General features: G+C 42.9%; 1 protein-coding gene across 1 annotated transcript in view; it reads right to left on the reverse strand.

Moving 5' to 3' along the window:
• The window catches only part of Pisd (phosphatidylserine decarboxylase), a 39491-nt gene that overhangs the window by 14367 nt on the left and 6991 nt on the right, over window positions 1-18133 (reverse strand). Inside the window, exon 2 of the mRNA XM_080285010.1 lies at window positions 9809-10053. Within this exon, the coding sequence (XP_080141136.1) occupies window positions 9809-10053 (245 nt within the window). The remainder of the gene's footprint in view (window positions 1-9808; window positions 10054-18133) is intronic.

An 18133-nucleotide genomic window follows, 5' to 3' on the forward strand; every position in this document is an offset into this window, starting at 1 on the left:
CTATCATTATACCCAGGTATTTGAACTCTCTCACCAATTCCAGTCTCTCTCCATTCACTGTAACATCGCACTGCGAGTCACCATCCCTCTCAATACCCGTCACTTTACTCTTTTCTACATTCACTCTCAAGGCACGACGCTCGCAGACATCAGTAAACTCTGCACTAGCCTACCAAGTTCTTGTCTGGTATTTGCAAGTAGTACCATATTATCAGCATACAAGTTTGAGATATTCCATCCATCACCATTCATTACCAATGCCATCCCTCTCTCCAGTACTCATGTTTTTACTTCTCTCATCACCCCATCACATATATATATTGAACAACCATGGGGACATCACACAACATTGTCGCATGCCCACATCGATCGTGAACCATTCACTTAGATGCCCATTAACCCTTACACATGCTTCACTACTATCATAAAAACTCTTGATGGCACCTAGCAGCTTACCATCTACACCGTACATGCGCACAACTTTCCACAATCCGTCTCTGTCCACTTTGTCTTAAGCTTTTTCCAGATCCAAGAATGCCATAAACACCTTATGGTCCTTCTTACAAGCCCTCTCTGCTATCTGTCTCACTGCAAATATTTGATCCACACATCCTCTGCCACTCCTAAAGCCACCCTGTTCATCACTCACTAGGACTTCTGATATATCTCTTACTTTCTCTATAATAATTCTTCCATAAACCTTCCCTGCCACACTTAATAAACTTATGCCATGATAATTCTTGCACTCACTTCGCTCACCTTTATTTTTGTTCAGGGGTACAATAACAGCCTTTTTCCACTCTGCAAGCACAGTTTCACTCATCCATGCCTTCTTATATATCTCCAACATGCACTTCATTCCACGCTCTCCATTACACATAAGCATCTTTGCATACACCTCATCAACCCCAGCTGCTTTCCCATTTTTCAGCTGCTTCACAGCACTCTTCACCTGTGCGGGTGTCACGTCTTCTGGTACGCATTCCTTCTCTGCACCCCCCCCGAAACCAATTATGTTTACAGCCGCTCTGCTCTCTCTATTCCCAGTCATCAGGCTTTCAAAATATTCTTTCCATCTGGTCCTTACTTCATCCCGATAGGTTAATAATCTACCACCTACATCCTCCACACCATCACATTTCTTTCCGCTTTCACTTCTACATTTCTGCACCTCTTTCCAGAATAAATTCCTATTTTCAGTGTAGTTCACATTCGCTTTTCTTCCTTGGTCATCATTTACCTCCTTTTTTTTCCTCTTTACTAGTCTCTGTACATGCTTCTTGCTCTCAATATATTCAGTTCTTATTTCAACTAAATCCCTGGCCTGTAACCACTTTAGCCACCTCTTCATCTTTTCCTCCACCGCTCTCTTAATCTCCTCATCCCACCATGCCATACCTTTCTTCTTTGTTGTTACTCTTGCTACATCACACACCGCTTTAGCATTCTTAATTAAGCAATCCCTATATGCATTCCACAGGCTGTCCAGATCCATTTCATTCCAATTCACTGATTCTAACTCCTCCTCTACTTTGGTCCTGTAATCATCTGCCATTTTTTTGATCCTCAGCTTCTCAACTTTCAGTCTTTCTCCATGACTGCTCCTCTCTCTCCTGGTCCACCTCACTCCTCTCAGCTTGATCTTGCATACCACAATCATATGATCTGACAGACCTCCACATCATCCTCTCACAGCCCTCGTATCAATAACCATTCCCATCATTGACCTCTCTACGAGCACGTAATCAATCAGGCTTCTTTCAACATGATCCCTGTTTCCTTTATACCATGTATATTTATGTGCATCTTTGTGTTTGAAATACAAGTTACAAATGCACAACCTCCTCTCCTGACACATATCCTTTAGTCGCTTCCCATTATCATTTTCTTCTGGTGCTCCGTAACAACTCATTATGTCATCCCAAGAACCAGTGCCTACTCTTCCACTCATATTCCCCATTACAATCACTTTATAGCTCCTGGACATTTCTCCTACTACTTCACCCAGCTCATCCCAAATCCTGCATTCTCTCTCTCACTCCTGTCCTCTTATGGTGCATATGCTACTATCAATGCCACTTTCACCTTCTCAAACTTGAACCTGACATACATACACCTCGAGCCGACACATTTGTAGTCTCTCATTCCACTCTGCCACACCTCATTCATCAACAAAGCAACTCCTTTTTTGCATCTTCCTCGCCCATTCATTCTCGATCTTAAACATTTCACACCCTCCCACTCCTCCACTTCACACTCTTTCATCTTCATTTCACACAATGCCATCATGGCATATCTTGCACTATTGAACATATTCACCACTTCCACCCTCTTGCTCTTCTCATTCACACCTTTCACATTCCACATGGCCATGTGAATCTGCCCATTTGGTTGTGGCCCTGGGCAGGTATTGGACCCTCAGAGGTTCTCTGAAACAACTGCCATGAATAAATGATTTTGGACAGGAGAATCTGGGGGACACTTAACCCTACCAGAAACCCCAGTTATATGGTTACCACCCAGTGTAGTAAATAGTTTCCTAGGTAAAAAAAATTAGGTAAATACACACACACACACACACACACACACACACACACACACACACACACACACACACACACACACACACACCAATCACAAAAGAGAGAAAAGAGAAAGATTTGGGAGTGCTGGTCCAGGACAGTTTGTAACATGGAAAACACATTAACAAGACAGTTAGACGTATAAACTCCCGACTAATATAAAAGTAGCTTTTCATTATATGGATGAGGAGATGATGAAGAAATTGATAGTGGCTATGATTTGTCCCAGGTTAGAGTATGCAGCAGTAGTGTGGTCCCCACACTTTAGAAAGGTATAAACAAGATTGAGAGAATACAAAGAACAGCAACCAAGATGGTCCCCGGTCTGGCAGATCAGTCACACAGAGAGAGGCTGGAAGAGCTGGATTTGCCTTCCTTAGAAGAAAGGAGAAAGAGAGGAGACATGATTGCAGTGTTCAGGACCATAATGGGAGTGGATAAAATTGACAAAGATCTGTTTTTATGGGATAAGAGAGTAACAAGAGGACAAGGAATGAAAATGAAGAAGCCAAGCTGCTTGAAAGATATCAAGAAATATAGTTTTCCTTATAGATCTATAGACCTGTGGAATAACCTGGACAAAGAGATCGTCCAGTCTAAAAACTTAGAGTTTAAAGCTAAATTTAACATTGAGAAACAGAGATGGAACCCCATGAGTGTAGCTCATTTCCTGTATATCACAATTAGGTAAATACACAAACACACACACACACACACACACACACACACACACACACACACACACACAATGGGTGTTCTTGAACTCCAATGACAAACTTTTAAGACTGACTCGACATATCAAAATAAACACTGTATTCTCAGCAGTTTTCTCCAATAATGTTTTACTAATAAGACAGAGGCACTGCAAATAATGCAACAGCAACAACGATACAGAGACAGAGGCACTGTAATTAATGCGTGAGCTACAAAGTTACAAATATAGGACTGACTAGTGACATAACCACCTACCATAATACAGTACAGTACAAAGAAATGACACACAACGACATGACTGCAGTGTTCAGGGCCATGATGGGAGTAGATAAAACTGACAGAAAAGATCTGTTTTTATGGGATGGGAGAATAACAAGAGGACACGGAATGAAACTGAAAAAGCCAAGTTGCTTGAAGGATATCAAGAAAAATAGCTTTCCATATAGATGGACAGACCTGTGGAAAAGTCTGGACAAAGAGATCGTCCAGCCTAAAAACTTAGAGTTCAAAGCAAAATTTGACTTGCTGAGAAACAAGAGATGGGACCCCATGAACGTAGCTCACTTCCTGCATATCACAACTAGGTATATACTGTACACACACACACACACACACACACACACACACACACACACACATACACACACACATACACACACACAATGGGTGCTCTTGAACTCCAATGACAAACTTTTAAGACTAACTCAATATATAAAAATAAACACTGTATTCTCGGCAGTTTTCTCCAATAATGTTCTACTAATAAGACAAAGGCACTGCAAATAATGCAACAGCAACAGAGATACAGAGACAGAGGCACTGTAATTAATGCATGGGCTACAAAGTTACAAATATGGCACTGAATAGTGATATAACTACCTATCACAAATACAGTACAGTACAGTACAAAGAAATTACACATTATTCTGTGAGATATGATCACTACACTCAAAGTCTGGAAATCTTTGCTGCTTTTGTAGAAATATGTTGAAAATATCTTGTGCTCATGACACCTTAGCAACTGTCTGAACCAGAGTAGCAACATTCATGCTACAGAATTTGTAACATTGGTCATGGGCATCATCAAAGTAAGGGAGGAATCCGATGTATGGGTTAGTTGTCCGTACCCCGGGATCCACCCCTCCTCAACAGATTGTTCTCCCACCCCTACCCAATTACTTGGCCAATCACATGTTTCCATCATGAATTATTCTTTCACTCATTCATTCATTCATCATCTGATCCAGTGTCGCCCATGAGAAGCATAAGAGCCCAGGTCTTGGCAAGTTGGTCCTGACATTTAAGATGAGGGTCACCGGCCTCACTCATCCCTGAGTGGATATATGTGAGCAATAAAACCCAACCACCCCTTGGATATAAACCGACACAGATTCAATCCGACTGGAGCACCTTAATTACCCACTAAACCACCAGGTGCCACAATTTGGTTATATGGTTATCACCCAGCATAGAAAATGGTTTTCTGGTACAGTATACAGGAAACCAACCATTTGGGTTGTCACTCAGTGTTGAGTCACCCACAGACAGAAGGAAGAGGAAAGAATGAAAGAAAGACAGAAGAGGAAGGAAAGAAGAGAGGAAAGGGCAGGCACCTGAGAGCAGCACTACATTGAGTGAGTGGATGGTGAGTGCCCCCACCTACTACCAATTTCATTACATAATATATTCATGATGTGATGATGAAATATGTAGCTCACACTTTTTGACAACTAATAAAGCACAGTACATTGATGTTCCACATTTGAGCAGGCTCTTAAACACTGCATGTCACTGCAATCCACGACAATGCTTTGAATGCAACAGTCAGCATGGCAGTTTTGCTCCACTTGATACCACACAAGATAAAATAACACGTTTTTTTTATATCAAATGCAAAAGATTGCACATGGATATGAAAACTGTATAAAACCCGGTCTATTACCAGTAAAGTATGTCATTGTCATCATTAAGATTCATATGACATTTCAAAACTATCCCATGAGTGTGTGTGTGTGTGTGTGTGTGTGTGTGTGTGATAATAATGCTGATCGTGTCATTAAAGGTACGGTTCCGAGCAGATGAAGGGAAAACACTATCTCAGCCACGGTACACGCGCGGTGGGTCACTTCTGGCTGACAGGTTACTATCCGTGAAAGGGGGAGAGAATTCAGGGAAGGGTAGGGGGGGGTGAGAATGTGGGTGGTGGCCGTTGAGAGGAGGGTGGGCAGAGGTGGCGACCTCTGAGATGGTGGAGGGAGGAGGTGGAGGGGGAGGATAGTGACAGTTACCATTTCAGCATTATCTACTTTACGCGAATGATATTGGCCTAATGTCAAGTTGCTGTCTGCGTAAGCTCTGGGAATCAATTGTGTAAATCTGTGAGGCATATCTATAATCACACCTTGCAAAAATTAACGACCCATACTCGTTGAATAAGATAATGGTCACGGGCTGGTGGGGAAAAGAGGGCGGGTCAGGAGGTGGGGTGATTGTAAGGTTGCCAACAACAGTAAATTAGTGATAATGTGTAGGGTATTATATTCCTTCAGCCTCATGGAAATTCAGAGGGGATAAAACAGAAACACTATCTTAGCCTTAGCACATTAGATATGAATTGCTTCTAGATGGCCTGACCCAGTCGAGAAGGAGGAAGTGGTAGACATATAAGGTGGGGGGAGGATGTGTAGAGACAGAAGTCGGGGATGCTGGACGTGAGTAAAGTGGGAAGCAGGAGTTACCATTTGGAAGAACGCGAATTTTCAATTTCGTTTGACAATTATTGAGACCTTGATGCGACCAGCTACTTAACTTATTAGAGTATGATGCAATCCACCTCGAAGAAATGTGATAAAGTATTATGACTTTCAGCATGCAGATATCAGCTTGCTTCATGTGCAGGACGGTGCATGTGAGTATGACTGTGTGTGACTATTTGTCCATCAGAGTGTATTTGTTTGCGTGTAACAGGTCGGCTAAGTTTCAGTACAGCTGTGTTTTCGTCTCGTTTGTCATCAACAGTGAACAAACAATTGATGGTATTCCCGTATATCATTAAAATTTTGTAGGAATGTGTTGTCTGGGTTATGCTGAAACTACCAAGGATCTGTTGTTGACTGTTACCACTTCGTGATTGGGCACTCCAATGGTTACATTTTTGTATATGTGATCATTGGCATTTTTCATAAGTTTTACCATGTTAATAAACACCTTAACCCCTTAACCGCGGGGCGTCACTTTCGTGATGCTTGGGAGCAAGGGATCATACCGTGGGGCGTCACTTTTGTGATTCTGTGTTATTTTGAATTTGCCCGTGCTTTCAAGTGGGCCATGGCTTGTATCATCTATCAGTACTGCCAATGTCCAACACTAGTCAGCACTCCTAATCTCATCTGTACTCCCATCCATTGTTGACAATTTAGTCATTTCTCCCCATTCTTGACTCCCCTCCCTACCTCCCCTCCATTACCCTCTCCTCTCGCCTGCCCGGCCGTGCTACGCTAAGTAAATCTTCCCTGGAATTTTCCACTGATTTCATCCATTGAAATATGCCCTATGCCCTATTCTTATACCAAATAATATATACAAAAAAGAAATAAGGTAAGCGATAGTGCCATACACCTGGAACTGGCTAATTATCACCTGACAACACCTCACGTGCACTCATTCGCTAATTTTTGCTGTTTATTTCCCCTTGAAATATGCCGTATAATCTATTCTCGTAATAAAAATATATATATGAAAGGAAGGGAGAAGCCTAAGTGATATTTACATTCACCTGGAACTACCTAATTTATTATGTATTGTCTAGATTTCCTGCCAATCATTTCATAGCATATATATTAGCTGCTGTCACCAGGCTGACATTGGCAGCATTGCACTCCCCCAAGGAGGGCCACCACACTGTATTCAGTTTACTGTCGTCTTTCAAGGTGAAAGCACGTCGGATTCGCGCCTGTCCAATTCCGCTGCTTTTTAGCCCCATGCAAAGGGCCCTGTGACCTCTACCCCCTACTAAACCTCGTGTGGAAAAGGGTAAAGGGCTAAGTGACTGCTGTGGAACGTGAACTGGCTAATATGTCAATGAAAATGATAGACAGTGACTACGATCTATCTGGAGAGTAAAACGGTGCAAGTGGAAATGTAAATAATGTGTAAACAGCAAGTGAAAGAAATGAATGTAAATATAAGTGAACAGTGGAAAATAGTTTTATAAGTTACTGCAAGTGACAGTGCATAACACAGTGTAAATAAAATAGAAATGTAAATAATGTAAATAAAATAGAGAATGTAAATAGAAATGTAAATGAGTAGTACAGTAATATAAGAATACGAGTATATATACTAGGAGTAATGAAAGTGAAAGTTTCACTCTAGCATGTATGAATACTATGAGTTATGAAAGTGAAAGTGAAAGTGACAGATTCACTCTCAACGCTAGTATACAGGACGAGAAAGTGAATGCTACGTATTTTACTGAAAGAGAAATTGAATGCCTACAGTGACAATAAACTACTATTACTGAAGGAAACTTATGGATAAAGACTGTAGATATATATATGTGTTATACAGTAAGAGACATATAAAGTGTGAGTATTTTTATGAATAATAAATGACAGAACACCAGCGGCGAACGATCGCATGTGGGAAGGTCATACACGTTCGTAGTTTTCATGGCTTTCACAGTGTTTTTTTTTTTTGGAGTATGGATTCCAAACTACTTGAGAATCATAGAATAGTGTTTCTAGTGATAATATCAGGTTGTGGTAATCATATTATGGGTTGTCGGGAAGTGTAAAGTGGAGACTTCATTACCCAACTTCAGAGGTCTCCACAAGTCCTATGGTACTCGACGAAGGCTCGACAAACATCCCACGAGAAAGCTGAAGGTATGTGCCATAAGCATATGCAATTTTAATATTCTAGGACTAATAACTGATTTTTGGCAAATATTTTTAGAGAGTCTGTCGGAGCGCGAATATGACCGCGGGACAAGCAAGTCAAAGCAAATCAAGCCTGCGGTTTAGGGGTTAATATACTCTTATATTACTGACTGAGGACAGTATTATTCATTATAATTAACCCCAAATGATATGCAAACACATTCTTATTTTCATGTTTATAAAAGGGACAGACTCATGACTCACAGTCAGCTGTGTAAAGAACAAGGCAGTAAATGCATTGCTGGTATAAAAGGGGTATATAAAAGCCTTTCGGTGGAAATAATTAGCATCTGATTACACAATATAAAGGCATAAAGAAAATGAAACATTGTCTACGCCATTCGTCAGTCACATTTGTCACTGGAATCTGAAAGCACTGGAAAAAATTATAATACAGTATTAAAGCAATACAGGAAATCAAGCCTGGCAAGGCACCCTCCTCTCAATGGCCATCACCCCCACTCTCACTTCCCCCTACCGTTTCCTGTATTTTCTCCCCTTCTGCCAGAAGTGACTCACCACTTGTGTACCAGGGCTGAGGTAGCGTTTCTCCTTCATGTGCTCAGAACCGTACACAAAAAGAGGCGTCTCCATATTCAGTAAATGAGAGCACTGTGAAATCTTCCACTGCAGTGTACGACATTTTTCCACTTTGACATTCATTTATACGTAATTGCACAATATACTCTGACTAACATCGACCACTGTATGCCCACAAAATGTATGATCAATGAATGCAGCCTTACTATACCCTGGCCAAAAACTGTCAGACAGAGGAGAGAGGCGGGGTGGAAGTGAAGAGGTACCAGTGATACAATGGTCACCTATGTATTTCATCCTTGGCTCTTGAAAGATCCACTACATTTCTTAAACTATCTCTCTCATTAGCAAAGTACTATCTAAGAAAATTGTCTAGAATGAAGTGTGCTGATACCTGCATATTAAGTTGATCCTGAAGGTCTGTCAGAGGGGTCCAAGAACACCCTATATACTGTATACTGTACGTAAATTAGTATGTTACTTAATTTTCTTATTACATCAGCTTCAAATACAGCTGCCAAACAGTGTCATTCTGGGGATTACTTATGGCTATCAAGCCAAACCCATCACACCTTCGTCTCTAAATCCAGTCTCTCCACATTTAGCATACTTTTCTATGTACCGGTACCCTAATATCAAGAGGCCTCTTCACTGAACATTTTTTGTGAATCACATTATTTTCCATTTTAGCTACTCTAATCAATCTCCATACATTTCTCAACAGTCCCAATTATTTTACTCCTAGCTTTTCACACTCAAGTCATACCAAGCTTTCACATCCACATCACCAACCATTTTTCTTGCTGAAGACACCCTACTTTCCACTTCCATTGCACATTTACCTCTCTTTTCTACTATTGCAATACAGTGTTTAAACTCATTTGTCAATTCAAGTCTCCCTCCATTCACCAGCACATCACACTGAGGGTTGCCTCCTCTCTTAACAACCATTACTTTACTCTTTAAACCATGCTGCTCACACACACATCCCATAATTTACACAACATTTGAGCATCACATGTGCAGCCTTACCTTGATCTGTTCCAGAAGACCACAGCTGACTGTGCCAAAGGAGAGTATGGTGCCATCAGTTGGGCTAACCACAGGGGCAGAGGGGTCTACTGGCCGCACACCTGCCTTTAAAGGCCGGCGGAATAGTTCTGACAGGCATCTGTATTTACCCAGGTCTTCTACTTCTGCCTCTGCCATGTTGCAGCCAAAAGTACGCACATACAATCCCAACACTGACTTCCTTGACCACTCCGGCAACTCCAGTCCTGTACAAAATGTAAAAAATTTTGTATACTACTGTCATAAATATAAAAGGCAGCCCTTACTCAGTCCTCATAGTAAGTCAGGGATGTGTTCCAGAATATCATAACTAGCTACAGTACTTTCATAACTAGCTACAGTACTTTCTTACAACTGTCTAAACTTGAAAAAATTTGCAAATCAGCTTCATCAGGCTGAAAAAGTACTGTAAAAGGCAATTTCCCTATGATTTTCTGCGGACTATATATATAGAGTAAGCCCTCATTTATCCGGACGTGCAATATCTGGACCTGTTCATTATCCGGATACTGGACCTTAGCTCTATTAAACCATTATCCGAATTTGCTTGCTAACATCTGGACGTAAAAGTCCCCAAGAACTTCGGCCTGCCAGCTGACATGTTCAAACATTCAGTATCGTGGCTGCTGAACTCGAGCCGTGAACGGGAAATAAGCCGTAACCCACAACCAGAGTTAAAATGTTCGTCCGACCCAGCACTGAATGGCCAAAGTCATTCGCTGGTCCGATCACTCCCAATGAAACTCCAGCACCCGAGTAATACAACTGTAATCAACAAGCACTGTCAAAACGTCCATACACATCCCAAACGAATGTCCAAAGTTACATGGCAACTGGGCTAAGCCTTTCTCAACTGCCACCATGCATCGAACACAGACCACATGCCACAAATAAATGTTCAGTGACAGCGACTGTCCGCCTCTCTACCATACGTCCAAAGTTGCCTGATCACCGGGAGTTGTGTTTCTGCATGGCCACCAGGCATGTAACACTGAATGCAAGCCACAAGCAAATGTACAGTAAAAGGGCCCATCTGCCTCTACACCACATGGCGGGAGTCCCCAGGCCACCAGTATTAGTGTGAAACTCCCCACCACACAAGCCAGTCCGCTTCCCTACCGAATGGTCAGAGTTGCCTGGCAAGCCGCATTAGTCATACACTGCCTGAGGCAGTGATGTGCTGGTAATCCACTGCTGCTGTCATGTGATAACCCTTGCCTGGGCAAACAGAAGTGAACCTAATATGCAGATGTCAGTATGCTGCATTTTGCTTCCTCTGTGCTCGGATGCACGCGTGGGGTGTGATATGGCAGTGCTGTACTGCTTGCCGGCCTACAAGCCGCACCTCAGTTCCCACCTTTGCCTCCCCCGTGAGCAGTCACGGTTGCAAGTATGGCTGCGTATGCAGTTGCATTTGTGATGGTCCTCTACCGTCTTCAGGTTGTGGCCGTCCTCTGTTGCATTCTTGTGTGTGTGATGATGGCCCTATCACCACCTGATAAGTGGAAGAGGATGGTTTTGACTCTGGAGAAGAAGCATAATATATAAAGCAAGGTTGACGCGGGCTGGCCACAGGAGGCATTCTGCGGGAATATTATCTAGCCCTTTCAACTCTGTTTGATATCAAAAAGTCATGCAACAAGCTTACGCAGTACGGACAAGCCTTCGGCGAAAGCACACATACGGGTGACAGAAGAGTCGTGGCCCAGGCCTGGTACGCTGTTACTGACAGGTTGACGTTGTTGTTTTTTCGCCACAACGTGGTCCGTGTGTACTTGTCGTGGGAACAAGGTGAAGGTTGCAGCCAAGAAGTTTGCATGCCTGCATAACGTACACAACTTCAAGGATTCCGAAGGAGGGCTCCTTCATTTCAAGCTTCGCCATGGACTTAAGGGCCATAAGGCACATGGTGAGGCCTTGGACATGGCTGCGGAGGATGATGACCTGTTTTCCCAGAAAATGTAGAGCCTGGTCAAGGACGAAGGCCTTGCCCTTGGTCAAGTCTATAATGCTGACGAAACTGGTCTATTCTACCACTGATTGCCCACCAACTCCCTTGCAGAGGAGAAGGAGAAGACTGTGCCTGGTTGAAAGTTATCCAAACAGCGTTTCTCTGTTTTGTGTGGTGCTAATGCTAATGGGACGCACTGGCTCAAACCCATTATTGTTGGGCGTGCAAAACAACCACGTTGTCTCCGTGGGCTGATGGACAGCCTGCTTGTTGTGTGGTAACATTCTGTGAAGGCCTGGTTTACTGCCAAGATCTTCAGAGACTGGTTCCACAGACACTTCGTCAAGGAGGTTATCTGTTTTCAAACGGAGGTCCTTGGTATCACTAGCGGCCTGCTCCTGGACAATACCTCTGTGCATCCATTTGAGATGGATTTGGCTGCTGATGATGGGCGCATTAGGTGAATGTTTCTGCCACCTAATACGACTGCTCTGATTTAACCAATGGACCAGGGTGTTATCGTGGCTGCAAAGAGACTGTACCGGTGGAGGTTCCTGAATGAAGTGATGGTGAGGATGGAGGACGAGGAACCGGCCAAGGGCATACGTGGGGAGCAGACCTTGCAGAATCTTCAGTGTTATGACCTGAAGTCTGCACCGTTCAACTGAGTGAATGCGTGGAAGGAAGTCTCCATGAAAACCATCGAAAGTGGATGGTCCTGTCTCCTCCAGGGAATCAAAACCAAGCACGACTTTGAGGGGTTTGATGTAGATGATTTCCACTGCTGTCTTCGAAAGGAGAGCAGGTGGATGTCGACAACATGAGGGATTGGCTGGACAATTACGGTGGCGATCCTGGTAATACCACGTTTGTTGAGGAGATCGCCACTGCAGCTTCCGCGGGCACGAAAAAGGACAGCAACACCGACGAGGACAAGGATGAGGACTCTGACTCACATCCCCCCCCCCAGCAACTCCATTCCCTCGTCTCAGTGCCCTATGTGTCAGTCTGGAGGAGGTGCTGCAGCATGCCGAATACCAGCACTGTGGCAGAGTGTTTGCGCCACTCAGCCTGGTGACAGAGCTGTGGGCAGTCAGGGAAGCTGTCATCCTCTGGCAGAATTGTCGGTCCTATTGTCGAACCAGGATCGACTCTTTCTTCAAGCCTGTGACCCCCACGGGTGCCAGCCCATTCTCACCACCACCACTTCGTTTCCCACCTTCACCATCGGACCCGCAACCAAGCACATCAACAGCCGTTGAGTCTCCGTTGGAAGTAAGTTTGCGGCTGTCTTTGGAGCCTCCTGAGGCAGGTAGGCAACCATCGCTGCACCACACATCACCACTCATCGCTCAGCTCCAGCAGGTAAAGGAGAAGGGGGAGGAGGAGGAGGAGTTCTTTGACCATTGCTAAATGCAAAGGTTAGCCAGTAGACCACATGGGACAACTGTACACCTACTGGAGGTGTGTGGGTTACGGAGCCTGTTTGCGGTGCACTGGGTAGTAAGTACCCCAACTGAATGCTTTTTGGCTGGGAACTTTTGGTTTTTTCATAGTTTCCTTGGTGTTTAAATTTATTTAGGATATTCCCATGGCCGACTGACCTGAAAACAGTGCCAAAATTGGGAGGGGTACTGTACATACTGTATAGGTAGGGTGTTTTGTTGGTTTTCAGTATTATTTTTGCATAGTTTTCTTGGTGTTAAAAATTGCTTTAGATATTTCTGTGTGTTTTGATGTCTAAATACAGTGTATGGCAGAATGACCAGAAAACAGTTCCAAAATTAGGAGGGATACTGTATATACAGTACAGTAGTGTATAGGTAGGGTGTTTCTTGATTTTTAATGTTTTTTTTTGCATGGTTTTCTTGGTTAAGTTATTTTCAAAATTCCTACGTGTGTGTTGATGTCTAAATAAGGCAGAACGACGGAAAAACACTACCAAAAAATTGGGAGGGGTACTGTAGGGTGTTTTTTGGTTTTCAATGTATTTTTGCAAGGTTTTCTTGGTTAAAAATTATTTTCGATATTCCTATGTGTGTTTTGATGTCTAAATACACCTGAATGACTGGAAAACACTCCCAAAGTATGCAGAGGCACTGTACAAATAAGTTAGGTATAGGTTGGAGGTTGGGTATAAGTAGGGTCTGGGTACAGTAGGGGAATACTGTTCATTATCCAGACACTGCCACTACCCTGACATGCCTTTGGCTCCATTATATAGGATAATTGAGGGATTACTTGTATATACAATATAGATAGATATCCATATATATATATATATATATATATATATATATATATATATACATTACAGATCTATCTATCTATATACAGATATATATATATATATATATATATATATATATGGAGCCGCTGTGGTACAGTGGTAAAGTGTGCGTTTTCGTACACTGGAGAGCCAAGGTTCGCGCCCCGCCAGGGTAATAAACTTTGGAAGCGTTCTCACGGCCATGTACTGCTTTGGCGGACACCAGGGGTGCTGTTGTTGAACCAGTGTCACATACTGCAAAGTATGTTTGCACCCAGTCGTCTTGCATGGGCTGATTACACTTGGCTCACAGACTACACACACACCCAAAGCCACTACAACACTACAATCACACTTACAAGCACTTCTCACCCTACATACAATCTCTACCAGACATCCTAAGCCACTTGGTAGAGATACATAGGCTGTATCGTCCCTACTTCGGTCAGGACAGGCCAGTCCTGCAGTGGATACTCAAACGGCTGATGATGATGATGATATATATATATATATATATATATACAGTGCTCGTCAGAAGTATTGAGTGCCCTGCGTCCCTCCTACGAAACAAACCTTTGAACATTGAAAAAACATGTAAATAATGCATTATATTTACCTTTAATGCTTGGTAGGGTACAAAGGAAATGGGGAAAAAGTGTGTGGTAATCATAGAGGAAACTGTCTTCGTAGTGTAAAAGTATATGGTAGGAAACTTATTGACAGAGTTAAGGAAATACCGGAGAAATTAGTTAGAGAAGAAAAGAGAGGTTTTAGGGAGGGAAGAGGTTGTGTAGATCAGAAATTCATCCTTAGGTCTTTAACACTCTCGTGCACGATAAGTTTCAGTAAGTTTTCCGGCGCATGATTTTTTCTGTGAAGCTGCCCGGCCCAGCTGCCCGTGCGCGGCAAATAACACGTATTCTCTCCTTATTTTCGTCACCCAAACATCAATATACTGCCATGAAACCTATATCATCTTATTCATTGATGTTTGTTCTAGCTGATAAGCACCACCAAAAAAAAGAAAAACACGAATAAAACAACATTAGGCAGCCGTGAATAAACATTATGCTATGTCACATTCACTTCCCAACATCACCATTCGAATGTTATCCATCATACAGGAAAATGTTATTAGAAGTTTTGATAGAGAATTTCATCAGCTTTCTAAAGAGACAAATCTGGTTGTGATATGATTTGTAGTTTTCAAGACAATAGCCAAAAACTGAATGCCATTTTTGAAAAAATTTCAAGGAGCTTTACCGCCCCTGGGGGTAGGGTTTTTTTCAAGAACACTCCCCCAGTATCCCTGCTTGTCGTAAAAGGCGACTAAAAGGGTTGGCGGAGGATCAGTGCCCCTCACCGGAAAACAACTAACTAAAAAGACAAACAAGAAGCCTCGGACAAGGACTGACCAAACGATGACGACCCAGGACCGGACAAAGGACTTGGTAATGGCAACATGGAATGTAAGAAGAGCAAATGATGAGGTGAAAGAGAGAGAGATTGTCCAGGTGCTTGAGGGTGCGAAAGTCGATGTATGTGGAATACCTGAAACAAAATGGAGAGGAGAAAGTGTGAGAGAATGGGAGTATGGATGGGGTATACGTGCAGGAGTAGGTGAGAATGGGAGGGCAAAGGAAGGAGTATGTATAGTTGTGAGTAAAAGATGGAAGAAGAGCATAAGACAGTATGGATCACTTGGGTCAAGGATTGTGTGGGTAAGGTTGAAAGTTGGAATACAAATGTGGGCGATTATGTGTGTGTATGCGCCGACGCAAGATCGTGCTAGCAGAGTGAGAGAAGAGTTCTGTACAAATGTGGAAGTGTCCATGGAATAGTTTGGAAGGAACGAGAGAGTGTTTTTGATTGGTGATATGAATGGTAAAGTTGGGAATGTGAAGGTGGATCGAATAGTTGGTGAGTGAGGTGTGCCTGCTGAGATAGATGAGAATGGCCCTGCGTTGGTGGACACTTGTGCTGGGAGGGGGTTGGTGATAGCCAATACCCTCTTCAGGCATAAAATGATCCACAGGTATACATGCCGAGTGATAAGAAGGGTGGGTGGTGAACTGAATGAAAAGAAGGCAATGATTGATTGTGTGTGTGGATGAAAGGATGTGAAGATATGTAATGGATGCAAGAGCTTATAGAGGCTGGGGGAGTGGACTTTCTGACCACTACTTGGTGGTGGTGAGAATTAGGATCCATGTAAGATGGAGAAATAGAAGAAGGAAAAGGCGAGAGGAAGGAGTAGTTGCAAGGAGAGTGGAAAGGTTACAAGAGGATGAGAAAAAGGGAGAGTATAAGAGAGAAGTGGAGGAACAATTGAGCAAATATGAATTGGAGCAGATGGGGGATGTGGAAGGTGTGTGCAGGATATTTACAGAAGAAATATTGGCAGCATGTGATGTGGTGCGTGGGAGGAAGAGAAGACGGAAGGGGGCGCAAGGAACAGAGTGGTGGACTGAACAGGTGAGACAGGCTGTGGCACAAAAGAAGAAAGCATACAATGAATGGATGAGAAATAGGGGCGTGGAAGAAGTTGAGAGGCGGAAGAGAGAGTTATATGTAGAAAGAGAGAGAGAGGTGAAAAGATTAGTAAGAGAGAGTAAGAAGAGAGTGGATGAAGAGAGAACCTGTATTTTTTACACAGGAAATTTCTCTGAAGAGAGTGGATGAGGAATTTGGAAGGAATTTGAGTGTAAAGTGGAGGGACTGTAAGAAAATGTTCTGGAAAGAGGTGAAGAGAGTAAGACAGGGTGGAAGTGAGGTTAGCAGGGGAGTGAAAGATAAAAATGGTAGATTACTAGTGGAGAAGGGAGAAAAAGTGAGCAGATGGACAGAACACTTTAAGGAATTGTTGAACATAGAGGATGGAAGTAATGCGAGTATAAGTGGCTGGGGAATGGCTGGGAGAAGGAGGGAGGTGAGAAGACAGGAAGAAATCAGTAGAAGTTGTGGAAGCAATGAAGAAAGTTAAATCGGGGAAAGTCCCAAGAATTGATGGAGTGTGTGGTGAAATGTTGAAGCATGGGGGAGAGATAGTAGTAGAATGGATGTGGAAGATGTGCAGATTGGCCTGGGAGGAAGGTAGAGTCCCGGAGGACTGGAAGTCAGGTATAATTATTCCCTTGTACAAAGGAAAAGGGGAAAAAGAAGTGTGTGGTAATCATAGGGGCATTTGTCTTCTTAGTATAATAGGAAAAGTGTATGGTAGGATTCTTATTGACAGAGTTAGAGAAAGAACAGAGGAATTAGTTGGAGAACAGGGAGGCTTTAGGAAGGGAAGAGGTTGTGTAGATCAGATATTCATTCTTACATCTTTAGTGGAAAAGTTTCTAGAGAAGGGAAAGAAGTTGTATGTGGCTTTCATGGATTTGGGGAAAGCATATGACAGGGTGGATAGACAAGGATTGTGGAAAGTGTTAAGAATATATGGAGTAGATGGGAAGTTGTTGAATGCTGTGAAGAGTATGTACGATGGTGCGAAGGCTGCAGTGCGTGTGGATGGTGAACTAAGTGAATTTTTCTCTTTGAAAGTTGGGTTGAAACAGGGATGTGTCATGTCTCCATGGTTGTTCAATCTGTACATGGATGGGGTAATAAAAGAGGTACAAGGTAGGGTAGTGGATGTTGGAGTGGCCCTGGTGAGAGAGGATAGTGTTTGGAAACTCCCTGTACTGTTGTTTGCAGATGATACTGTGTTGTTGAGTGAAGACGAAGGGGAGCTGCAAGGCTTGGTGGATGAGTTTGGGAGAGTGTGTAAGAAACGGAATCTAAAGGTGAATGTAGGGAAGAGTAAAGTGATGGTCTCTGAGAGAGGTGAAGTCAGTGAATGTACAGCGAGGTTGGATGGTGAGGAATTGGAAAATGTAAGTACTTTTAAGTACTTGTGTAGTGTGATGAGTAAGGATGGAGGTTTGGAAGGTGAAGTGCTTGAAAGGGTACAGCAGGGAAAAAAGGCTGCTGGTTCTTAGAAAGCAGTAAGAAACAGGGAAGTGAGCATGGAAGTGAAAAAGTTACTACATGACAGTATTGTGATACCAACTCTAACGTATGGAAG

This window comes from Coenobita brevimanus, chromosome 103 (assembly GCF_032717465.1).
Source record: "Coenobita brevimanus isolate Jiangsu-jjx chromosome 103, ASM3271746v2, whole genome shotgun sequence".
Classification (NCBI taxonomy): Eukaryota; Metazoa; Arthropoda; class Malacostraca; order Decapoda; family Coenobitidae; genus Coenobita; species Coenobita brevimanus.